Source organism: Bombina bombina, chromosome 4, assembly GCF_027579735.1.
Source record: "Bombina bombina isolate aBomBom1 chromosome 4, aBomBom1.pri, whole genome shotgun sequence".
Taxonomy (NCBI): Eukaryota; Metazoa; Chordata; class Amphibia; order Anura; family Bombinatoridae; genus Bombina; species Bombina bombina.
In genome coordinates this window covers 393,943,540-393,970,768 of record NC_069502.1, presented here as the reverse complement: position 1 = coordinate 393,970,768, position 27,229 = coordinate 393,943,540, and the positions used below count along the sequence as shown (strand labels likewise).

Below are 27,229 nucleotides of genomic sequence, written 5' to 3'. Positions count from 1 at the left end.
TATATTACAGCTCTGCTGTGGTACTCTTTGCCTCCTCCTGCTGACCAGGAGGCGTAATCCCACAAGTAAGAATGAAATCCGTGGACTTGTGTCTTTAAAAAGAAATCAAAAAGATCAATAACCACCCTGGAGCCTACCCCAAGAACTCCATTCCAAACCAACTGGAAAGAACAAGAGAGATTTCTTAAAACTCCTAGCAGACGATGGAGAAACCAGCACCGCCAAAAATGGGAGCAACCAGAACACAGAAAAACAGAATACTGTATAAAAAAAAACTAGATCCCAGAAAATCTAGAATCAGAACGAGGTTACTGAAAACAATACGGTCCTGAAAAAACGGATTTCCTCATGAAAAGAAATTACCCATCCCCTTGATAAGGGAAGAGAGAACTGTATATCAACCCTCAATAGGAAGAAGAAATAAGATCTACATAAAAAGCATAGAAAACCAAATAGAACGAGAGAACCCCTATGGAGCACCAAAGGAGGGGAAAATACACCCATGAGAAAAGGAACTGGAAAAAAGACTCCAAAAAAAGTCACTCATCCTCCCTTCAAGAGAGGCAAAACCTAGTTCCTAAGGAAAACTGCCACAGCAAAATTCAACTCCAAGTCAACAGCTTTGCAAAGCAGGGTATTAACTCGTTGGCCACCTGGACCGCATACAATCCAATATCAGACGCCCAACCAAGACAATTTAATCAGGACCAGCCTGTCATCCAGGATAGAAGGGCTTCCTCTGGACCGAAAAACAACCTCTTGAGAAGAAAGAAGAGAGGTAACTAGTAACCAAAACAGGACCAGCCTGTTAGTCAGGATACAACATATCTGTACAAACCGCAGAAGAACAGGGATAACTATACCCAACCAGGACTAGCCCGATACGACATATCTGCTCAAGGCACAAACGGAAAATTCTACATTTCTAGCAGGGCCAGAAAACTTAGAATAATAAGCAGAAAAAAACATATAAGCTCCAAAGCTTAAACATAGTCTCTGACATATTGAGGGAACGTCAACCCGACCAGAGACAACCTTCTTGTTTTTGTTATTTTTTTAAATTAATTTTTTTATAGAACTTACCACTGGAAGATTCCATCAATCGCGACATGAAAAATCACTAATACCAGAATCCCAGAGCGAAAATTCCTCCTAAGAAGAGTTTCAACATAATCTCATGCTCAGAAATAAAAGAAAATTAAAAACTTATCCTAACCAGATTAGAAAAGAAAATAGTCAAGCACACACATAAGATAGCCCAAGGGAAAGTGAAACCAACATGTCCTGCCCGTCATGCTACAATTCCTCAAGAGCTCAGAACTGGGAATCTAATACAAAAAACAAAGGATAACAATATAGCGACGATAAGGAATAGGATCACCATCGCTCCAGTCGTCTAAACAAGCTCGCTATCTGAATTAGCAGACAGATTCAGCTGACGGATCAGAATTAGGATCCTCCAACGTCGCCAAAACTTCTCTCAGAAGTACACGCAGGTGAGAAATTCTAAATTTAAAAGCAAAATTCACATCCGTCAGAGTATCCAGCGTCTCCGACCCTAAAGGTGGTACCTCTGAAGCCTCAGAAGACACCGCTTCCCCAGAAGACTGATCGGATACCAAAGTCCTCTTACATGCTGGACCTTGGTTAGTACACGGATTAAGCCTTCGCTTGCACGTGGCAGGAAGATTCAAATGTGCTAAGGCCAGGAGATATAGCCATGCGAAACCGTGCAGTAACCTCTGGTGGAAAAAGGCCTCCTTCAGGAGAGTTAGTAACGATATGTGGGGCAATTGCCTGTGTAGGAACCGAAGATGATAGTGAACGCACCTCACGGAATGCCGAATCCTCAGAGGCGGATGGCTCAGTGGTCTCTAATGTTCCAACATGGGGAGATGAGAACCCTCTATTGCGGCATACGGAACATAATTGAGAGGGCTGGGTTACCCGGGCCTCCTCACAATATACACAGGTATCAAAATCTGAATCAGAGGAAACCCCCTCTAACATATCAGAATCCTCCATAACTCGACTAAGTAGATTATGGTTAAAAAACAACTGGCACCTTACACCCCCAATGGCTGGGGCACTCACCACCTCCTATGACCCAGACAGGGAGAGAAAGGATCCTCTCCACAGTCACACGGTCAGGAATATGGTAATAGGAAACAAAAACGTGACCGCACCCGTATCGTTTGATAGCATTAAATCCAATATAGCTTTATTCCTAGTTCGCTGCTCTATTAACCGTGACATGAAGTTATTCCTGAGAACATTTAAAAATCTATCTGTCTTAGCTGTATTACTACTTTCACTGGCCCAGTTTAAGTTGGGTGTAGTTAAAATCTCCCTTAATTACAGCACTGGTATTATTAGCAGTCTTTCCTATTTGCATTAGTAGTTGAGATTTCTCCATGTTACTAACGTTTGGGAGCTTGTAGCATGTTCCTAGTAAGATTTTTTTAGTATTTTGTTCCCCACTCTTTATGTCAACCCACAGGGTCTCTACCTGTATCATCATAAATATCTTCCCTTATTGTAGGTTTAAGGTCAGTTTTAATAAACATGCAAATTTCTCCACTCCTTTTAGCACTACTGTCCCTCCTAAATAAAGTATAATACTTTAAGGTAACTGCCCAGTCACGTGAATCATCCCACTAGGTTTCAGTTATACTGATAATATAAACATAGTTTAATCTGAAACAAAGAAAAAATTCTGGATTGTAAAAACTCCAAGTGCGACGAATAGTAGCAGTGCCTCCGCCATGGACTTGAGAGAAGAAAGCAGGCAGCGAAGTTCGACAACGCTGATTGTTTGTGGAGCTGTTAATATGAGTCAGGATGGTTTCGCAAAATGACTCTCCCTGCATCTCCAGACTCACTTTAATCCAGGCACTCGCTGAAAGACTGATAGGATAACTTAAAACTCCTGTCCCATGTCGAAGAAGAGACAAACTTCTGACACTTCTCTGCCAACCTGATGGGACGAAAGGCATAGAATGACTGGGGGATGAGGGGAGTATTTAAACCTTTGGCTGGGGTGTCTTTGCCTCCTCCTGGTGGCCAGGTTCTTATTTCCCAAAACTAATGAATGCAGCTGTGGACTCTTTCCATTTATGAAGAAAAAATGTACATGTGAAAAAAATGACAAATATATACAGGCGGCGCTCGTTTTACAACGGTTCAATTTACACCGTTTCAGAATAACAACCTTTTTTTCCAGTCATGTGACTGCTATTGAAAAGCATTGAGAAGCAGTGCATTTATTAAAATAGCCAGTAGGTGGAGCTTTCCGCTTGTGTTGCAGCAAAGCCAAGCAAGCTGAAATTAAACAGTTTAACCAGACCTGAGCTATCGAGCAGATTTCAAAGGAACAAGATCTTCCTGTCTACAAATCAGTCCAGATTGGAATGCATAGAAAGAACTGTTTGCAGAAAAATGCAAGTGAAGTCTGTGTTGTGTGATTATTTTATTAGGTTTATAATGCTGTTTAGCAAATGGTTTTGTTCATTTAACTTAGTTTAATTATATATTCTGTGTTGTGTGATTATTTTATTAGGTTTATAATGCTGTTTAGCATTTAAAGTCTTCATTTCAAAGCTTTAAAATTAATGTATTAGGTGTTATTATGACAATTTTGAGAGGGGCCTGGAACCTATCTCCCTCACTTCCCATTGACTTACATTATAAACTGGGTTTCAATTTACAACGGTTTTAATTTACAACGGTTTCAATTTACAACCATTCCTTCTGGAACCTAACCCCGGCGTAAACTGAGGGCTACATATATATATATATATATATATATATATATATATATATATATATATATATATATATATATATATATATATATATTTTGATCACCTAAACAGCTTATAGAGTGCCAAATAAATAAAAATATAGTACTTACCCAAAGGCAATCTGCTACTGAAGAAAACCAGTAGGAAGTCAAGACCAGTGCTGAAACATAGCAGAGGAACTCAAATAATATAGTATATTATACATATGTATAGTATACAGATGAACCAACAGGCAGAAGCAAAGAACATGTCCCTGCAACCCCCATGGAAAGGCTTGTAACTAAATCTCTACATCTCTACTGGAGAAATATTTGTCATTTCCAATACTCCAAATACATCCCACCGACAATCAGCTTGTACTCTGAGGGGAAAACTGTCTTCAACTCGATAGAACACCTCTCTCTGAAGAATCAAATGCACATATTCATTCTTCTACCACCTCCAGCAAAGGCAAAGACAAGACTGAGATACTGGTGAGGTAGGAGGGGTTTTATAGAGGATTTGGGAATCATTGCCTCCTCCTAGTGGTAGGTAAGGGTAATTCCAAGGAGCAATTGATTGCAGACCCTCACCACCTGTATGATAAAAAAAAATACCTATAAAGCACCCACTTCTCCGTAATTACTGTACCCAGTTGCAGAAGCTGGAGCACACCCTCAGTAGTAGAAACTAATAGGATCTAACAAAAGAGTACTTTGACGCACCAACAGGAGGAGGCTGAAGAACAAGGGGAGGCTAGAGAAACTCCCTTAGGAGAATTACCCTCACAGCCAATGTACTCCTTTACACCTCCCACTGTCCTATTTCTAACTCACATCAGTCTGAGAACCCGTCAGTGTAGAATCTTAAACACTTCATATTTTCACTTTCTCATATGGAGGCAAACAAATAAGACACATATATATGGAAGTGGGAGGGATTAAAAGCTCTTGGTGTGTTGGGCGTTTTTGTTTGCCTCTTACTGGACTGAAGTTTAAAACCACATGAGATAGATCGTTGACTCTCACCTTGTTATGAAAGAAATTAGAATTCTAATTTGTTACTGCCAATACATAATCTTTGTTTTTTGCTTGAAAATATCCTAAGATAAAATGTATTCAACAATTTAATGAGAATATATTTACCAAGACAATGGTTTGCATAAGCATCTATTCAAGTTTCTGCTTTGTGTATGGTTTCACTAAAGTATTCTTTTTCAAAGATTATCTGCATTGATAGTCTGATTACCTGATCCAAATATTCTGCAGACACTTGTCTATATACTAAGCAATCTGTCTCAATAACACGTACATGGAAATCAAAAAATAAAAGCCAAAAAAACTTACTTCTAAATGTTTAGTAGCTTCTTCATTTCTTGACATGAGCATCAATTTAGTACGAATACTTCGCAAGTGCATGTCACTCAATATATTTACTCTCTTCACAGTTGATTCACTTGCAGACTAGAAAGATAATATTTAGTAGACTTAATCATTTAGAATTACTACAGAAAACACATTTCAAATAGATAAAAAAAAAGGAAATTTATGCTTACCTGATAAATTAATTTCTTTTACGATATACAGAGTCCACGGGTTTCATCCTTTACTTGGGGGATATATTCCTCCTGCTAACAGGAAGTGGCAAAGAGCACCACAGCAGAGCTGCTATATAGCCCCTCCCCTAACTCCTCCCCCCAGTCATTCGACCGAAGATATAGGAAGAGAAAGGGAAAGAACTAACAAGGTGCAGAGGTGACTGAAGTTAATAAAAAAATAAATCCTGTCCCAAAATGACAGGGTGGGCCGTGGACTCGGTATATCGTAAAAGAAATTAATTTATCAGGTAAGCATAAATTTCCTTTTCTTTTACAAGATATACCGAGTCCACGGGTTTCATCCTCTACTTGTGGGATACCAATACCAAAGCTTTAGGACACGGATGAAAGGGAGGGAGAAGACAGGAACCTAAACGGAAGACACCACTTGAAGCACCTTTCTCCCCAAAATAGCCTCAGAAGAAGCAAAAGTATCAAATTTGTAAAATTTGGAAAAAGTATGAAGGGAGGACCAAGTCGCAGCCTTACAAATCTGTTCAACAGAAGCATCGTTCTTAAAAGCCCAAGTGGAAGCCACAGCTCTAGTGGAATGAGCCGTAATCCTTTCAGGGGGCTGCTGTCCAGCAGTCTCATATGCCAAACGGATGATGCTTCTCAGCCAAAAAGAGAGAGAGGTAGCCGTAGCTTTTTGACCCTTACGCTTCCCAGAATAAACGACAAACAGGGAAGATGTTTGACGGAAATCCTTGGTCGCTTGTAAATAAAATTTTAAAGAGCGAACCACATCCAAATTATGTAGCAAACGTTCCTTCTTAGAGGAAGGATTAGGACACAAGGAAGGAACCACAATTTCCTGATTAATATTCTTATTTGAAACAACCTTAGGAAGGAATCCAGGTTTAGTCCGCAAAACCACCTTATCAGAATGGAATATAAGATAAGAGGAATCACATTGCAACGCAGAAAGCTCAGAAACTCTTCGAGCCGAAGAAATAGCTACTAAAAACAAAACTTTCCAAGATAACAGTTTAATATCTATGGAATGCATGGGTTCAAACGGAACCCCTTGAAGAACATTAAGAACTAAATTCAAACTCCATGGCGGAGCAATTGGTTTAAACACAGGCTTGATTCTGATTATAGCCTGACAAAATCCCTGAACATCTGGGACATCTGCCAGACACTTGTGAAGCAAAATTGACAAAGCAGAAATTTGTCCCTTCAAGGAACTAGCTGATAATCCCTTCTCCAATCCTTCTTGGAGAAGACACAAAATCCTAGGAATCCTAATCTTACTCCATGAGTAACCCTTGGATTCGCACCAAGAAAGATATTTACGCCATATCTTATGGTAAATTTTTCTAGTGACCGGCTTGCGAGCCTGAATCAAGGTACCAATGACCGGCTCAGAGAAACCCCGCTTAGATAAAATCAAGCGTTCAATCTCCAAGCAGTCAGCTGCAGAGAAGTAAGATTTGGATGCTGGAAAGGACCTTTAATGAGAAGGTCCTTTCTCAATGGCAGTCTCCACGGTGGCCGAGACGACATATCCACTAGATCTGCATACCAGGTCCTGCGTGGCCACGCAGGCGCTATTAGAATTACTGAAGCCCTCTCCTGTTTGATTCTGGCAATCACACGAGGAAGGAGAGGAAACGGTGGAAACACATAAGCCAGGTTGAACGACCAAGGTACTGCTAGAGCATCTATCAGTACAGCCTGGGGATCCCTTGACCTGGACCCGTAACGTGGAAGTTTGGCATTCTGTCGAGATGCCATCAGATCCAATTCCGGTGTGCCCCATTGATGAGTCAAGGCTGCAAACACCTCCGGATGGAGTTCCCACTCCCCCAGATGAAAAGTCTGACAACTTAGAAAATCCGCTGCCCAGTTTTCTACTCCTGGGATATAGATCGCAGACAGATGGCAAGAGTGAGCCTCCGCCCATCGAATTATCTTTGATACTTCTATCATCACTAGAGAACTCCTTGTTCCCCCCTGATGATTGATATATGCCACAGTCGTGATATTGTCCGACTGGAATCTTATGAATTTCGCCAAAGCCAACTGAGGACACGCTAGCAGCGCGTTGGATATCGCTCTCAGTTCCAGAATATTGATTGGCAATTGAGACTCCGCCTGAGTCCACACACCCTGAGCCTTCAGGGAATTCCACACTGCACCCCAGCCCAGAAGACTGGCGTCCGTCGTTACTATTACCCAAGATGGCCTGCGGAAGCACATCCCTTGGGACAGATTGTCCTGCGACAACCACCACCGAAGAGAGTCTCTGGTCTCTTGGTCCAGATTTATCTGAGGAGATAAATCTGCATAATCCCCATTCCACTGACTGAGCATGCACAGTTGTAGTGGTCTGAGATGAAAGCGAGCAAACGGGATGATATCCATTGCTGCTACCATTAGTCCGATGACTTCCATACACTGAGCCACTGATGGCCGATGAATGGACTGCAGAGCCCGGCAAGTATTTAGAATCTTGATTTTCTGACTTCTGTCAGAAGTATTTTCATGTCTACCGAGTCGATCAGAGTTCCCAGAAATGGAACTCTTGTCTGTGGAACTAGTGAACTCTTTCCTACATTCACTTTCCAAACGTGAGTTCTCAGAAATGACAACACGATGTCCGTGTGAGATTTGGACAGATGATAGGTTGACGCCTGGATCAAGATATCGTCCAGATAGGGTGCCGCCGCTATGCCTCGCGGCCTGAGAACCGCTAGAAGAGACCCTAGAACCTTCGTGAAGATCCTGGAAGCCGTGGCCAACCCGAAGGGAAGGGCCACAAACTGATAATGTTTGTCCTGAAATGCAAATCGCAGGAACTAATGATGATCCTTGTGGATAGGAATGTGAAGGTATGCATTCTTCAGGTCCACCATGGTCATGTATTGACCCTCCTGGATCATTGGCAAAATTGTACGAATAGTCTCCATCTTGAACGATGGGACTCTGAGAAACTTGTTTAGACATTTGAGATCTAAAATTGGTCTGAAGGTTCCCTCTTTTTTGGGAACCACGAATAGATTTGAATAGAACCCCTGCCCCTGTTCCCGATCTGGGCAAATTACACCCATGGTGTAGAGGTATTTTACACAGCGTAAGAATGCCTCTCTTTTTGTCTGGTCTACAGAAAATCGAGAAAGATGAAATCTTCCCCTTGGGGGGGGGGGGGAGTCCTTTAATTCCAACTGATACCCCCCCCTGGGTCACAATTTCCAATGCCCAGGGATCCTGTACATCCCTTGCCCAAGCCTGAGCAAAGAAAGAGAGTCTGCCCTCTACCAGATCCGGTCCCGGATCGGGGGCTGCCCCTTCATGCTGTCTTGGTAGCAGCAGCGGGCTTTTTGACTTGTTTACCTTTATTCCAGGCTGTCAGGGTGCCAGGAATCAGACTGAGACGAGAAGTGCAAAAATAATCACACCTTTATTAATAGCAAAAAATAATAAAAAGTCCACAAGTCAAATAACAAGCCAGGAATCAAAACCAGAACTGGTAGTCAGACGAGCCGAGTCAGGAGCCAAAGCGAATAGTCAGACGAGCCGGAATCAGGAACAAGGAAAAAAGCAGAGTCGGGAACAAGCCAGAGATCAGGAACCAGGAAGGACGTCAGGCAGCCAGGTAATACACAGGAACTGTCACAAACAGGTCTCAGACAACGCAAAGGCAAAGTATACTGAACAGAGGCCCTTTAAATAATAAGTGATGACATCACAATTCTAAGACTGCATCCTGTCTCACATGGATGATGCACAGCAGTTTGGCCATAAAAGGAAGTGCAGGTATTGAGCAGCATCCCCCACAATGCACCAAGTCAGGAAGAGAGGTGAGTAAAATGGCTGCCAGCAGCACATGGCAAACACAACAGGGAAAAAACCCTGACACAGGCCTGGTTAGGTCTCCAGACCGTCTTGGATTGAGCAACGTTCCCTTCCTGCTTAGTGGAGGAAGAGGAAGCAGAGGATGTTCCTTTAAAATTTCGAAAGGAACGAAAATTAATTTTGTTTACTCCTCATCTTGAGGGGCTTGTCCTGAGGTAGGGTGTGACCCTTACCTCCAGTAATGTCAGAGATTATTTCCTTCAACTCCGGCCCGAATAGGGTCTTACCTTTGAAGGGAATAGATAAAAGCTTAGATTTAGACAATACATCAGCCGACTATGACTTAAGCCATAACGCTCTACGCGCTACAATGGCAAAGCCTGCGTTTTTCGCTACTAATTTTGCAAGTTGAAAAGCAGCATCAGTCATAAAAGAATTTGCTAGTTTAAGAGCCTTAATTCTGTCTAAAATGTCCTCTAAAGGTGTCTCAACCTTCAGAGACTCTTCCAGGGCGTCAAACCAAAAGGCAGCTGCAGTAGTTACTGGAACCATGCAAGCTATAGGCTGTAAGAGGAAACCCTGGTGAACAAATATTTTCTTTAGAAGACCCTCTAATTTTTTATCCGTAGGGTCGTTAAAAGCACAACTGTCTTCAATGGGTATAGTTGTACATTTAGCTTAAGTAGATATAGCTCCCTCCACCTTGGGAATCAATTGCCAGAAGTCCCGCATGGTGTCAGATATGGGAAACATTTTCTTAAAACTAGGAGGGGGAGAAAACGGTATACCTGGTCTATCCCATTCCTTCTTAACAATTTCCGAAATTCTCTTAGGAACCGGAAAAACATAATTTATGCTTACCTGATAAATTTATTTCTCTTGTAGTGTGTTCAGTTCACGGGTCATCCATTACTTATGGGATATATTCTCCTTCCCAACAGGAAGTTGCAAGAGGATCACCCAAGCAGAGCTGCTATATAGCTCCTCCCCTCACATGTCATATCCAGTCATTCGACCGAAACAAGACGAGAAAGGAGAAACCATAGGGTGTAGTGGTGACTGGAGTTATGATTTAAAATTTAGAACCTGCCTCAAAAAAGACAGGGCGGGCCGTGGACTGAACACACTACAAGAGAAATAAATTTATCAGGTAAGCATAAATTATGTTTTCTCTTGTTAAGTGTGTTCAGTCCACGGGTCATCCATTACTTATGGGATACCAATACCAAAGCTAAAGTACACGGATGATGGGAGGGACAAGGCAGGAACATTAAATGGAAGGAACCACTGCCTGTAGAACCTTTCTCCCAAAAACAGCCTCCGAAGAAGCAAAAGTGTCAAATTTGTAAAATTTGGAAAAAGTATGAAGTCAAGACCAAGTTGCAGCCTTGCAAATCTGTTCAACAGAGGCCTCATTCTTAAAGGCCCAAGTGGAAGCCACAGCTCTAGTGGAATGAGCTGTAATTCGTTCAGGAGGCTGCTGTCCAGCAGTCTCATAGGCTAAACGTATTATGCTACGAAGCCAAAAAGAGAGATAGGTAGCCGAAGCCTTTTGACCTCTCCTCTGTCCAGAGTAAACGACAAACAGAGAGGAAGTTTGCCGAAAATCCTTGGTTGCCTGTAAGTAGAACTTCAGAGCACGGACTACGTCTAGATTATGCAAAAGACGTTCCTTCTTTGAAGAAGGATTAGGACATAATGATGGAACAACAATCTCTTGATTGATATTCCTGTTAGAAACAACCTTAGGTAAAAACCCAGGTTTAGTACGCAGGACTACCTTGTCTGAATGAAAGATCAGATAAGGAGAATCACAATGTAAGGCAGATAACTCAGAGACTCTTCGAGCCGAGGAAATAGCCATCAAAAACAGAACTTTCCAAGATAAAAGTTTAATATCAATGGAATGAAGGGGTTCAAACGGAACACCCTGCAGAACTTTAAGAACCAAGTTTAAGCTCCAAGGAGGAGCAACAGTTTTAAATACAGGTTTAATTCTAGCCAAAGCCTGACAAAAAGCCTGGACGTCTGGATTGTCAGCCAGACGCTTGTGTAAAAGAATAGACAGAGCAGAAATCTGTCCCTTTAGTGAACTAGCGGATAAGCCCTTTTCTAAACCCTCTTGTAGAAAAGACAGTATCCTAGGAATCCTAACCTTACTCCATGAGTAACTCTTGGATTCACACCAATATAAATATTTACGCCATATTTTATGGTAAATTTTTCTGGTAACAGGTTTCCGAGCCTGTATCAATGTATCAATAACCGAATCCGAAAACCCACGCTTTGATAGAATCAAGCGTTCAATCTCCAAGCAGTCAGCCTCAGAGAAATTAGGTTTGGATGGTTGAAAGGACCCTGAATTAGAAGGTCCTGCCTCAGAGGTAGAGACCATGGTGGACAGGACGACATGTCCACTAGGTCTGCATACCAGGTCCTGCGTGGCCACGCAGGCGCTATCAGAATCACTGATGCTCTCTCCTGTTTGATCCTGGCAATCAGTCGAGGTAGCAACGGAAAAGGTGGAAACACATAAGCTATGTTGAAAACCCAAGGGGCTGCCAGTGCATCCACCAGCACCGCTCCTGGGTCCCTGGACCTGGATCCGTAACGAGGAAGCTTGGCGTTCTGGCGAGATGCCATAAGATCCAGATCCGGTTTGCCCCAGCGACGAATCAGTTGAGCAAATACCTCCGGGTGAAGTTCCCACTCCCCCGGATGAAAAGTCTGGCGACTTAGAAAATCCGCTTCCCAGTTCTCCACACCTGGGATGTAGATCGCTGACAGGTGGCAAGAGTGTGACTCTGCCCAGCGAATTATCTTCGAGACTTCCAACATCGCTAGGGAACTCCTGGTTCCCCCTTGATGATTGATGTAAGCCACAGTCGTGATGTTGTCCGACTGAAACCTGATGAACCTCAATGTTGCTAACTGAGGCCAAGCCAGAAGAGCATTGAATATTGCTATTAATTCTAGAATGTTGATTGGTAGGAGTTTCTCCTCCTGAGTCCACAGTCCCTGAGCCCTCAGGGAATTCCAGACTGCTCCCCAGCCTAGAAGGCTGGCATCTGTTGTTACAATCGTCCAATCTGGTCTGCGAAATGACATTCCTTCGGACAGATGAACTCGCGACAACCACCAGAGAAGAGAATCTCTTGTCTCCTGGTCCAGATTCAGCAAAGGGGACAGATCTGAGTAATCCCCGTTCCACTGACTTAGCATGCATAGTTGCAGCGGTCTGAGATGCAGACGCGCAAATGGCACTATGTCCATTGCCGCGACCATCAAGCTGATTACTTCCATACACTGAGCTACTGATGGGCTTGGAAGGGAGTGAAGAGCACGGCAAGCATTGAGAATCTTTGATAACCTGGACTCCGTCAGGTAAATCTTCATCTCTACAGAATCTATAAGAGTCCCTAGAAAAGGAACCCTTGTTAGTGGTAACAGAGAACTCTTTTCCACGTTCACTTTCCACCCATGCGACCTCAGAAATGCTAGAACTATCTCTGTATGAGACTTTGCATTTTGAAAACTTGACGCTTGTATCAGAATGTCGTCTAGGTACGGAGCCACCGCTATGCCTCGTGGTCTTAGTACCGCCAGAAGTGAGCCCAGAACCTTCGTAAAAATTCTCGGGGCCGTAGCTAACCCGAAGGGAAGAGCTATAAACTGGTAATGTTTGTCTAGAAAAGCAAACCTTAGGTACCGATAATGATCTTTGTGAATCGGTATGTGAAGGTAGGCATCCTTTAAGTCCACTGTGGTCATATATTGACCCTCTTGGATCATGGGTAGGATGGTCCGAATGGTTTCCATCTTGAACGATGGAACCCTTAGGAATTTGTTTAAGATTTTTAAGTCTAAGATTGGTCTGAAGGTTCCCTCTTTTTTGGGAACCACAAATAGATTTGAGTAAAACCCTTGTCCTTGTTCCGTTCGCGGAACTGGATGGATCACTCCCATGACTAAGAGGTCTTGTACACATTGTAGAAATGCCTCTTTCTTTACTAGGTTTGTTGATAACCTTGACAGATGAAACCTCCCTTGTGGAGGAGAAGTTTTGAAATCCAGAAGGTATCCCTGAGATATAATTTCCAACGTCCAGGGATCCTGTACATCTCTTGCCCAAGCCTGAGCAAAGAGAGAAAGTCTGCCCCCCACTAGATCCGTCTCCGGATAGGGGGCCATGTCTTCATGCTGTCTTAAGGACGGAAGTAGGCTTTCTGGCCTGCTTGCCCTTGTTCCATGACTGGTTGCCTTTCCAACCCTGTCTGTAACGAGCAGTAGTTCCTTCCTGTTTTGGAGCAGAGGAAGTTGATGCTGCTCCTGCCTTGAAGTTACGAAAGGCACGAAAATTAGACTGTTTGGCCTTTGGTTTGGCCCTGTCCTGAGGAAGGGTGTGGCCCTTACCTCCCGTAATGTCAGCAATAATTTCCTTCAAGCCGGGCCCGAATAAGGTCTGCCCTTTGAAAGGAATATTAAGTAGTTTAGACTTAGAAGTTACATCTGCTGACCAGGATTTAAGCCATAGCGCCCTGCGCGCCTGTATGGCGAATCCGGAATTTTTAGCCGTAAGTTTGGTTAAATGCACTACGGCATCTGAAACAAACGCATTAGCCAGTTTAAGTGTTCTAACTTTGCTCAAAGTCTCATCCAATGGAGCTGTGCGAATCGCCTCTTCCAGAGACTCAAACCAGAATGCCGCTTCAGCCGTGACAGGTGCAATGCATGCAAGAGGCTGCAATATAAAACCTTGTTGAACAAACATTTTCTTAAGGTAACCCTCTAATTTTTTATCCATTGGATCTGAGAAAGCACAGCTATCCTCCACCGGGATAGTGGTACGCTTGGCTAAAGTAGAAACTGCTCCCTCCACCTTAGGGACCGTCTGCCATAAGTCTCGTGTGGTGGCGTCTATAGGAAACATTTTTCTAAATATTGGAGGAGGGGAAAATGGCACACCAGGTCTATCCCACTCCTTACTAATAATTTCTGTAAGTCTCTTTGGTATAGGAAAAACGTCAGTACACACCGGTACTGCATAGTATCTATCCAACCTACATAATTTCTCTGGGATTGCCACCGTGTCGCAACACTGCTAACACCTCCCCTAGTAACACGCGGAGGTTCTCAAGCTTAAATTTAAAATTTGAAATTTCTGAATCCGGTCTCCCTGAATCAGAACCGTCACCGACAGAATGAAGCTCACCGTCCTCATGTTCTGCAAATTGTGACGCAGTATCAGACATGGCTCTCGTGTCATCAGCGCGCTCTGTCCTTAACCCAGAGCTGTCGCGCTTGCCTCTTAACTCGGGCATATTGTATAATACTTCTTTCATAACATTAGCCATATCATGTAAAGTGATTTGTAAGGGCCTTGATGTACTCGGCGTCTCAATCTTACGCATCTCCCGAGCGGGAGACGCAGGTACTGACACGTGAGGAGAGTTAGACGGCATAACTTCCCCCTCGTTGTCTGGTGATAAATTCTTAATCGGTACAGATTGACTTTTATTTAAAGTAATATCAATTCAATTGGTACACATATTTCTATTGGGCTCCACATCGGCTTTTGAACATAATGAACAAGCAGATTCCTCTGTATCAGACATGTTTAAACAGACTTAGCAATGAAGCTAGCAAGCTTGGAAATCACTTTCAATAAGTTTACAAGCAATATAAAAAACGCTGCATCGCTTTTAAAAACACAGTTGAATAATAAAGAAAAACTAATTCAGTTACAGTCAACAACTCTTAACGGTAAATGTATTAATTAGCAGAGGATTGCACCCATTAGCAAAAGGATGATTAACCCCTTAATACCCAAAAATGGATATCAAATTAAGAATAAACGCTTTTATCACAGTCAAACCACTGTCACAGATCTGCTGTGACTGATTATCTCCCTCAAAAAACGAATTTTGAAGACCCCTGAGCTCTCTAGAGACGTCCTGGATCAAGGAGGAAGAAACAGGAAGACTGTGCTAGAATTTTAACTGCGCAACAAGGCGCTAAAACAAGGTCCCTCCCACTCATATTACAACAGTGGGAGACCTGATATAACGGTTTCTATGTAGAAAATACGTTAGCCATGTGGAAAATCATGCCCAAAAAGATTTATCACAAAGTACCTCAGGAAAACGAATAACATGCCAGTAAACGTTTTAAAAACAACATCTTGAATGTCATGCAAAGTTATCACTAAGCCTGCTACCAGTCGCTTCCACTGCAGATAAGGCTTAAACATAATTTCAGTATTAACAGCATTTTCTGAGTCAAATTCTAGTCCCTAGAAAATAACTCAACTGCGCATACATTTATCAGCCTGATACCAGTCACTACTACTGCATTTAAGGCTGTACTTACATCATATGGGTAACAGCAGTATTTTCTTAGTCAATTCCATTCCCAGAAAATAATGTACTGCACATACCTCATTTGCGGGGAACCCCGCATGCTATTCCCCTCTTTCTGAAGTTACCCTACTCCTCAGAATGTCGAGAACAGCCAGTGGATCTTAGTTACGTCTGCTAAGATCATAGAAAAACGCAGGCAGATTCTTCTTCCAAATACTGCCTGAGATATAAAAAACGGCACACTCCAGTGTCATTTTAAAATAACAAACTTTTGATTGAAGAATAATTAGTAAAAACTCCAGCTCCTCTCGCGACCTCCTATGTTGAGGGTTGCAAGAGAATGACTGGATATGACATGTGAGGGGAGGAGCTATATAGCAGATCTGCTTGGGTGATCCTCTTGCAACTTCCTGTTGGGAAGGAGAATATATCCCATAAGTAATGGATGACCCGTGGACTGAACACACTTAACAAGAGAAAACATCCGTGTAAGTAGGTACTTCCAAATATTTGTCCATTTTACACAATTTTTCAGGGGGAATCGTGATCGGGTCACAATCATCCAGAGTCGACAGAACCACCCTGAGCAATAAGCAGTGGTGTTCTAATTTGAATTTAAAGGATACAAAGTCCGAATCTCTCTGAGGTAATAAATTTCCCGACTCAGACATAAAATCCCTAACCCCTAAATCAGAGCATTGGGAGAGTGCATCGGAAATAGCCACTAAGGCGTCAGAGGGTTCGGTATCTACATAAATATCTGACTTATGGCGTTTACCCTGCAAACCTGGCAGTTTAGACAATACCTCTGTAAGGGTAGTAGACATAACTGCAGCCATATCTTGCAAAGTAAAAGAAGTAGACGCACTAGAAGTACTTGGCGTCGCTTGTGTGGGCGTTAAAAGTTGTGACACTTGGGGAGAATTAGATGGCATATCCTGATTCTCTGCAGACTGAGAACCATCCTGAGGCCCACTTTCTTTATTTAAAATGTGATCCTTACAGTGTAAGGCCCTTTCAATACAAGAAGGGCACAATGTAAGAGGGGGTTCCACCATGGCTTCTAAACACATAGAACACTGAGTTCCCATGTCAGACATGTTGTACAGACTAGTAATAACAGCACAAGTCGTTCCCAATCTTTATTATATGTGAAAAAAACAATTCAGCACAAAAACGGTTACTGCGCCTTTAAGAATAAAAAGTGTACACTGTTTTGCAAAGTCGTTAAAACGATATTCAAAATGAATAATTTTGTTGATATGAGAGCCTAATGTGCTATCGGATATTGCACCACAAGTAATAGGAGAGTTAAATCTTACTTTTAGTAAATTAGGCAGTAAAAACAGAATTTATGTTTACCTGATAAATTACTTTCTCCAACGGTGTGTCCGGTCCACGGCGTCATCCTTACTTGTGGGATATTCTCTTCCCCAACAGGAAATGGCAAAGAGCCCAGCAAAGCTGGTCACATGATCCCTCCTAGGCTCCGCCTTCCCCAGTCATTCGACCGACGTAAAGGAGGAATATTTGCATAGGAGAAATCATATGATACCGTGGTGACTGTAGTTAAAGAAAATAAATTATCAGACCTGATTAAAAAACCAGGGCGGGCCGTGGACCGGACACACCGTTGGAGAAAGTAATTTATCAGGTAAACATAAATTCTGTTTTCTCCAACATAGGTGTGTCCGGTCCACGGCGTCATCCTTACTTGTGGGAACCAATACCAAAGCTTTAGGACACGGATGAAGGGAGGGAGCAAATCAGGTCACCTAGATGGAAGGCACCACGGCTTGCAAAACCTTTCTCCCAAAAATAGCCTCAGAAGAAGCAAAAGTATCAAATTTGTAAAATTTAGTAAAAGTGTGCAGTGAAGACCAAGTCGCTGCCTTACATATCTGATCAACAGAAGCCTCGTTCTTGAAGGCCCATGTGGAAGCCACAGCCCTAGTGGAATGAGCTGTGATTCTTTCAGGAGGCTGCCGTCCGGCAGTCTCGTAAGCCAATCTGATGATGCTTTTAAGCCAAAAAGAGAGAGAGGTAGAAGTTGCTTTTTGACCTCTCCTTTTACCAGAATAAACAACAAACAAGGAAGATGTTTGTCTAAAATCCTTTGTAGCATCTAAATAGAATTTTAGAGCACGAACTACATCCAAATTGTGCAACAAACGTTCCTTCTTTGAAACTGGATTCGGACACAAAGAAGGCACGACTATCTCCTGGTTAATGTTTTTGTTAGAAACAACTTTCGGAAGAAACCCAGGTTTAGTACGCAAAACCACCTTATCTGCATGGAACACCAGATAAGGAGGAGAACACTGCAGAGCAGATAACTCTGAAACTCTTCTAACAGAAGAAATTGCAACCAAAAACAAAACTTTCCAAGATAATAACTTAATATCAACGGAATGTAAGGGTTCAAACGGAACCCCTGAAGAACAGAAAGAACTAAATTGAGACTCCAAGGAGGAGTCAAGGTTTGTAAACAGGCTTGATTCTAACCAGAGCCTGAACAAAGGCTTGAACATCTGGCACAGCTGCCAGCTTTTTGTGAAGTAACACAGACAAGGCAGAAATCTGTCCCTTCAAAGAACTTGCAGATAATCCTTTCTCCAAACCTTCTTGAAGAAAGGATAGAATCTTAGGAATTTTTATCTTGTCCCAAGGGAATCCTTTAGATTCACACCAACAGATATATTTTTTCCATATTTTGTGGTAGATTTTTCTAGTTACAGGCTTTCTGGCCTGAACAAGAGTATCAATGACAGAATCTGAGAACCCTCGCTTTGATAAGATCAAGCGTTCAATCTCCAAGCAGTCAGTTGGAGTGAGACCAGATTCGGGTGTTCGAACGGACCTTGAACAAGAAGGTCTCGTCTCAAAGGTAGCTTCCATGGTGGAGCCGATGACATATTCACCAGGTCTGCATACCAAGTCCTGCGTGGCCACGCAGGAGCTATCAAGATCACCGATGCCCTCTCCTGATTGATCCTGGCTACCAGCCTGGGGATGAGAGGAAACGGCGGGAATACATAAGCTAGTTTGAAGGTCCAAGGTGCTACTAGTGCATCTACTAGAGTCGCCTTGGGATCCCTGGATCTGGACCCGTAGCAAGGAACCTTGAAGTTCTGACGAGAGGCCATCAGATCCATGTCTGGAATGCCCCACAATTGAGTAATTTGGGCAAAGATTTCCGGATGGAGTTCCCACTCCCCCGGATGAAATGTCTGACGACTCAGAAAATCCGCTTCCCAATTTTCCACTCCTGGGATGTGGATTGCAGACAAGTGGCAGGAGTGAGTCTCCGCCCATTGAATGATTTTGGTCACTTCTTCCATCGCCAGGGAACTCCTTGTTCCCCCCTGATGGTTGATGTACGCAACAGTCGTCATGTTGTCTGATTGAAACCGTATGAATTTGGCCTTTGCTAGCTGAGGCCAAGCCTTGAGAGCATTGAATATCGCTCTCAGTTCCAGAATATTTATCGGGAGAAGAGATTCTTCCCGAGACCAAAGACCCTGAGCTTTCAGGGGTCCCCAGACCGCGCCCCAGCCCACCAGACTGGCGTCGGTCGTGACAATGACCCACTCTGGTCTGCGGAAGCTCATCCCCTGTGACAGGTTGTCCAGGGACAGCCACCAACGGAGTGAATCTCTGGTCCTCTGATCTACTTGTATCGTCTGAGACAAGTCTGTATAATCCCCATTCCACTGACTGAGCATGCACAGTTGTAATGGTCTTAGATGAATTCGCGCAAAAGGAACTATGTCCATTGCCGCTACCATCAAACCTATTACTTCATGCACTGCGCTATGGAAGGAAGAGGAACAGAATGAAGTATTTGACAAGAGTTTAGAAGTTTTGATTTTCTGGCCTCTGTCAGAAAAATCCTCATTTCTAAGGAGTCTATTATTGTTCCCAGAAGGGAACCCTTGTTGACGGAGATAGAGAACTTTTTTCTACGTTCACTTTCCACCCGTGAGATCTGAGAAAGGCCAGGACAATGTCCGTGTGAGCCTTTGCTTGTGGAAGGGACGACGCTTGAATCAGTATGTCGTCCAAGTAAGGTACTACTGCAATGCCCCTTGGTCTTAGCACCGCTAGAAGGGACCCTAGTACCTTTGTGAAAATTCTTGGAGCAGTGGCTAATCCGAACGGAAGTGCCACAAACTGGTAATGCTTGTCCAGAAATGCGAACCTTAGGAACCGATGATGTTCCTTGTGGATAGGAATATGTAGATACGCATCCTTTAAATCCACCGTGGTCATGAATTGACCTTCCTGGATGGAAGGAAGAATTGTTCGAATGGTTTCCATTTTGAACGATGGAACCTTGAGAAACTTGTTTAGGATCTTGAGATCTAAGATTGGTCTGAATGTTCCCTCTTTTTTGGGAACTACGAACAGATTGGAGTAGAACCCCATCCCTTGTTCTCCTAATGGAACAGGATGAATCACTCCCATTTTTAACAGGTCTTCTACACAATGTAAGAATGCCTGTTTTTTTATGTGGTCTGAAGACAATTGAGACCTGTGGAACCTCCCCCTTGGGGGAAGCCCCTTGAATTCCAGAAGATAACCTTGGGAGACTATTTCTAGCGCCCAAGGATCCAGAACATCTCTTGCCCAAGCCTGAGCGAAGAGAGAGAGTCTGCCCCCCACCAGATCCGGTCCCGGATCGGGGGCCAACATCTCATGCTGTCTTGGTAGCAGTGGCAGGTTTCTTGGCCTGCTTACCTTTGTTCCAGCCTTGCATTGGCCTCCAGGCTGGCTTGGCTTGAGAAGTATTACCCTCTTGCTTAGAGGACGTAGCACTTGGGGCTGGTCCGTTTCTGCGAAAGGGACGAAAATTAGGTTTATTTTTGGCCTTGAAAGACCTATCCTGAGGAAGGGCGTGGCCCTTGCCCCCAGTGATATCAGAAATAATCTCTTTCAAGTCAGGGCCAAACAGCGTTTTCCCCTTGAAAGGAATGTTAAGCAATTTGTTCTTGGAAGACGCATCCGCTGACCAAGATTTTAGCCAAAGCGCTCTGCGCGCCACATTAGCAAACCCAGAATTTTTCGCCGCTAATCTAGCCAATTGCAAAGTGGCGTCTAGGGTGAAAGAGTTAGCCAATTTGAGAGCATGAATTCTGTCCAAAATCTCCTCATAAGAAGAATCTTTATTGAGCGCCTTTTCTAGTTCATCGAACCAGAAACACGCTGCTGTAGTGACAGGAACAATGCATGAAATTGGTCTGTAGAAGGTAACCTTGCTGAACAAACATCTTTTTAAGCAAACCCTCTAATTTTTTATCCATAGGATCTTTGAAAGCACAACTATCTTCTATGGGTATAGTGGTGCGTTTGTTTAGAGTAGAAACCGCCCCCTCGACCTTGGGGACTGTCTGCCATAAGTCCTTTCTGGGGTCGACCATAGGAAACAATTTCTTAAATATAGGGGGAGGGACGAAAGGTATGCCGGGCCTTTCCCATTCTTTATTTACAATGTCCGCCACCCGCTTGGGTATAGGAAAAGCTTCGGGGGGCCCCGGGACCTCTAGGAACCTGTCCATTTTACATAATTTCTCTGGAATGACCAAATTCTCACAATCATCCAGAGTAGATAACACCTCCTTAAGCAGGGTGCGGAGATGTTCCAATTTAAATTTAAATGTAATCACATCAGGTTCAGCTTGTTGAGAAATTTTCCCTGAATCTGAAATTTCTCCCTCAGACAAAACCTCCCTGGCCCCCTCAGACTGGTGTAGGGGCACTTCAGAACCAATATCATCAGCGTCCTCATGCTCTTCAGTATTTTCTAAAACAGAGCAGTCGCGCTTTCGCTGATAAGTGGGCATTTTTGGCTAAAATGTTTTTTGATAGAATTATCCATTACAGCCGTTAATTGTTGCATAGTAAGGAGTATTGGCGCACTAGATGTACTAGGGGCCTCCTGTGTGGGCAAGACTGGTGTAGACGAAGGAGGGGATGATGCAGTACCATGCTTACTCCCCTCACTTGATGAATCATCTTGGGCATCATTTTCTCTAAATTTTGTGTCACATAAATCACATCTATTTAAATGAGAAGGAACCTTGGCTTCCCCACATACAGAACACAGTCTATCTGGTAGTTCAGACATGTTAAACAGGCATAAACTTGATAACAAAGTACAAAAAACGTTTTAAAATAAAACAGTTACTGTCACTTTAAATTTTAAACTGAACACACTTTATTACTGCAAATGTGAAAAAGTATGAAGGAATTGTTCAAAATTCACCAAAATTTCACCACAGTGTCTTAAAGCCTTAAAAGTATTGCACACCAAATTTGAAAGCTTTAACTCTTAAAATAACGGAACCGGAGCCGTTTTTATAATTAACCCCTTTACAGTCCCTGGTATCTGCTTTGCTGAGACCCAACCAAGCCCCAAGGGGGCTCCTCACACATGCATCTGCATGTCATGCTTCCCAAAAACAAGTGCGCAATAGAGGCGCAATAGAGGCGCGAAAATGAGGCTCTGCCTATGATTAGGGAAAGCCCCTAGAGAGTAAGGTGTCCAATACAGTGCCTGCCGGTTATTTTACATAATTCCCAAGAATAAAATAATTCCTCAAAGCTATGAAGTATAAAATATGCTTATATATCAATCGTTTTAGCCCAGAAAATGTCTACAGTCTTAAAAGCCCTTGTGAAGCCCTTTTTTTCTTATGTAATAAAAATGGCTTACCGGATCCCATAGGGAAAATGACAGCTTCCAGCATTACATCGTCTTGTTAGAAATGTGTCATACCTCAAGCAGCAAAAGTCTGCTCACTGTTTCCCCCAACTGAAGTTAATTCCTCTCAACAGTCCTGCGTGGAAACAGCCATCGATTTTAGTAACGGTTGCTAAAATCATTTTCCTCTTACAAACAGAAATCTTCATCTCTTTTCTGTTTCAGAGTAAATAGTACATACCAGCACTATTTTAAAATAACAAACTCTTGATTGAATAATAAAAACTACAGTTAAACACCAAAAAACTCTAAGCCATCTCCGTGGAGATGTTGCCTGTACAACGGCAAAGAGAATGACTGGGGAAGGCGGAGCCTAGGAGGGATCATGTGACCAGCTTTGCTGGGCTCTTTGCCATTTCCTGTTGGGGAAGAGAATATCCCACAAGTAAGGATGACGCCGTGGACCGGACACACCTATGTTGGAGAAAAAACGATCTGCTGACAATGTTCACTTAATGGATTCTGCACCTCGCCACAGCTCTGCTGTGGCGCCTACCTGCCCCCAAGACCTGTCAAAACAATCCGGTCCCACTCCAAAATACAGCCTCACAGTCTGGTTCCAACCGGAGCTAATGGCTGCTACCTCTCCAGAAACTAACTGCGCACTGAAGCGCGAAATTAGGCCCCGCCCATCATGTCTGATGAACCGACAACTTGAGAAAACCGCATGGGAAGCGTTTCAACAATAAAAATATGCACACACTGCTTTTTTGTAATGAACATGCCATGTGAACCAGACAGAAAAATTAAACTCAGCCTCAATAAACCCCATAATCGTAACATTAGGTGTTTCCTAGGCTGCCCCAGTGTCTAAAACCAGCCCTTAAGTATCCCATGTTATCTTGAAAGGGATAATAATACACAGGTTACTACAGTACCACCCTTTTTTTATATATAAAGGAATACTGCTTACCCTTTCCCCGCATGGGAAATATGTCAGCCAAATTCTGATATATCAGGTCTCCTCAGAATGTAAATGACTGCACATAGCTTGATACTGCTTGCAGCAAGAAAACGTTCCCCCATACTGAAGATTTCTCCTGTACTTCCTCAGTAAAACTTGAGAGAACAAACATGGATCTTAGTTACTACTGCTAAGATCATCAGACTCACGGCATGATTCTTCTTCTATGTCGTGCCAGAGTAAAAACAGTACTCACAGGTACCATTTAAAATAAAAAATTCTTGATTGAAGAAACATTAAACTACCTTTTTATCACCACATAAACTTTACCCTTCCTATTGCTAGCATAGGCAAAGAGAATGACTGGGGGGAGGAGAATGACGGGGGGAGGAGCTTCCTGTTAGCAGGAGGAATACATCCCACAAGTAAAGGATGAAACCCGTGGACTCGGTATATCTTGTAAAAGAAATAGTCCTAATTTATGTATAGTCCAACAAATATGAAGGAATCAGATTCCTGAAACGTCACAGGTCTACAGCATTATAAAAACACATTTCTAAGACCATCAAGTGCCAGCCAATAATAAATATAAATATATATATATATATATATATATATATATATATATATATATATATATACACATATACACACATACATTTAAAAACTGCAAGATTTAAAAACCGCGAGAGTCAGTGGTTTTTGAAAAAAAATAATTGTCTGATCGTCATGAAAACTGAGGTGGAGTCCTCCAGGGTTCCATTGTATGAGGGAGGATAAGAGGCGGACCCGTGGGCGGACTCGAGAAGCCAGCGAAACTGACTTTTTTGCAGAGTATGTGGAAGCAGCGGCACCAGCCCTTTATCTGGGAGTCTGGCGGTGGTCAAGCACTGGTGTATAGATAGAGATAGAATAGATAGATAGATAGATAGATAGATAGAGATAGATAGATAGATAGATAGATAGAGAGAGAGATAGAGAGAGAGAGAGAGAGAGAGAGAGAGAGAGAGAGAGAGAGAGAGATACACATACATACATAGGATATAAATAGTCTACACACCCCTGTTAAATTGTCAGGTTTCTGTGATGTAAAAAAATGAGACAAAGAAATCATTTCAGAACTTTTTCCACCTATAAACTGTACAACTCAATTGAAAAACAAACTGAAATGTTTTAGGTAGAGGGAAGAAAAAATATAAAACTAAAATAATATGGTTGCATAAGTGTGCATGCCCTTAAACTAATACTTTGTTGAAGCACCTTTTGATTTTAATTACGGAGTCAGAAAAACCTCTATGACTAAGCGTTCAATTTCCATACCTTTAAATTGAATGATTTGAGATCCTGATGGAAAAACAGACCTTGAGAAAGAAAGTCTGGCCTTAATGGAAGTGGCCAAGGTTGGCAACTGGAAAATCCGAACAAAATCTGAAATACCAAAACCTGTGAGGCCATGCTGGAGCCACCAGCAGCACAAACGATTGCTCCATGATGATTTTGGAGATCACTCTTGGAAGAAGAACTAGAGGCGGAAAAATATAAGCCGGTTGATAACACCAAGGAAGTGTCAACGCATCCACTGCTTCCGCCTGAGGATCCCTGGATCTGGACAGATACCTGGGAAGTTTCCTGTTTAGATGAGAAGCCATCAGATCTATTTCTGGAAGCCCCCATATCTGAACAATTTGAAGAAACACATCTGGGTGAAGAGACCATTCTCCCGGATGTAAAGTCTGGCGACTGAGATAATCCGCTTCCCAATTGTCTATACCTGGGATATGAACCACAGAAATCAGACAGGAGCGGGATTTCGCCCAAACAAGTATCCGAGATACTTCTTTCATAGCTTGAGGACTGTGAGTCCCACCCTGATGATTTACATATGTCACAGTTGTGATATTGTCTGTCTGAAGACAAATGAACGATTCTCTCTTCAACACAGGCCAAAACTGAAGAGCCCTGAGAATCGCACGGAGTTCCAAAATATTTATTGGTAATCTCGCCTCTTAAGATTTCCAAACCCCTTATGCTGTCAGAGATCCCCAAACAGCTCCCCAACGTGAAAGACTCGCATCTGTTGTGATCACAGTCCAGGTTGGATGAACGAAAGAGGCCCCTAGAATTATACGATGGTGAGCTAACCACAAAGTCAGAGAAAATCAAACATTGGGATTTTAGGATATTAATTGTGAAATCCTTGTATAATCCCTGCACCATTGGTTCAGCATACAAGGCTGGAGAGGTCTCATATGAAAACGAGCAATGGGGATCACATCCGATGCTGCAGTCATGAGACCTAAAACTTCCATGCACAAAGCTACTGAAGGGAATGACTGAGACTGAAGGTTTCGATGGGCTGCAACCAATTTCAAACGTCTCTTGTCTGTTAGAGACAAAGTCATGGACACTAAATCTATCTGGAAACCTAAAAAGTTTACCTTTGTCTGATGAATCAAATAACTTTTTGGTAAATTGATCCTCCAACCATGTCTTCGAAGAAACAACAGTAGTTGATTTGTGTGAGATTCTGCAAAACGTAAAGACTGAGCAAGTACCAAGATATTGTCCAAATAAAGAAACACCGCAACACCCCGCTCTCTGATAACAGAGAGAGTAGGACACTGAGAACCTTTGAAAAGATTCTTAGAGCTGTCGCTAGGCCAAAAAGGAAGAGCAACAAATAGGTAATGCTTGTCCAGAAAAGAGAATCTCGGGAACTGATAGCGATCTGGATGAATCAGAATATGAAGATATGCATCCTGTAAGTCTATTGTGGGCATATAATGGCCTTGCTGAACAAAAGGCAGAATAGACCTTATAGTCACCATTTTGAAACTTGGTACTCTTACATATCGATTCAAAATTTTTAGATCCAAAACTGAATGAATTTTCTTACTTTGGGACAATGAATAGATTTGAATAAAACAAGGGTTGCACCGATACCGATACTAGTATCAGTATCGGTGCCGATATCAAGTATTTGTATGAGTACTTGTACTCGTGCAAATGCACCGATACTTAAACCGATACCTCCAATTCCTACCCATATGCCATCTTGTGGCGTTTTTCAAACTGCATGTTCCCATTTCATTTTAAGCTGGAGTGGAGACTTAACTAAAAATTGTTCACTTCTGTTCTGCCAATACAAATTGCTCTTATTTGTATTATTTTACGTCAGAGCAGTGCTTTAAAAGCTGCTACTTTACAGCTGGAAGCCTCTCATCTTGCCCAATTATGCTCAAAATATACTGTACTCTGAGGAACACCCTTAGCCAGGGCTGGACTGGGAATAAAAAGCAGCCCTGAAAAAATATGAAGACCAGCCCTATTTTCTGTTGAGTTAGTAGAATACAAATGCCCCATTTTTCTCAAAGGGGATTACTGGGATACTCCTTCCCCAATATTATTTTCAGAATTAAATTATACAACTTTGTATTAAGTACAAGTGTCAGATTTATCAGTTATATAGGCACTCTGCAACCCAATTGCATCCAGTAATCACCCCTTTAAATTGAAACTTTCCAGTCCCAGCTGCTGCAGCTGTTATTTATTGTTGTTATTATTAATATTTGTTATTGTAATAATTTTATTTATAAACATGTTCTATGAACTTTGTGATAACAAGCACATAAAACTTTTATTATTTCAAAATGTCTTTTGAGATACAGTTCATAATTATAAAGAAGCTATCTTAAATCATTAGTCTGTATTGTGCTTGGTAAACTGTCATGACATTAAAAAAGTATCGGTAATTGGTATCGGTGAGTATTTGAAAAAAAGTATCTGTACTTGTACTCAGTCTTAAAAAAATGGTATCGGTGCAACCCTAAATAAAACCCCAGACCCTGTTCCTGAAACGGAACTGGCATGATTACCCCAGATAACTCCAGGTCTGAAACACATTTCAGGAAAGCCTGAGCCTTTACTGGGTTTGCTGGAATGCGCAAGAGAAAAAATCTTCTCACAGGCGGTCTTACTCTGAATCCTATTCTGTACCCCTGAGAGACAATATTCTGAATCCAA

General features: G+C 42.4%; 1 protein-coding gene across 4 annotated transcripts in view; it reads right to left on the bottom strand.

Moving 5' to 3' along the window:
- Positions 1-27,229, bottom strand: part of FXR1 (FMR1 autosomal homolog 1) — a 356,275-nt gene that overhangs the window by 229,761 nt on the left and 99,285 nt on the right. For all 4 annotated transcript variants that reach the window (XM_053710172.1, XM_053710173.1, XM_053710171.1 and 1 more), the window contains one exon: positions 5,129-5,245. In XM_053710172.1, the coding sequence (XP_053566147.1) occupies positions 5,129-5,245 (117 nt within the window). The remainder of the gene's footprint in view (positions 1-5,128; positions 5,246-27,229) is intronic.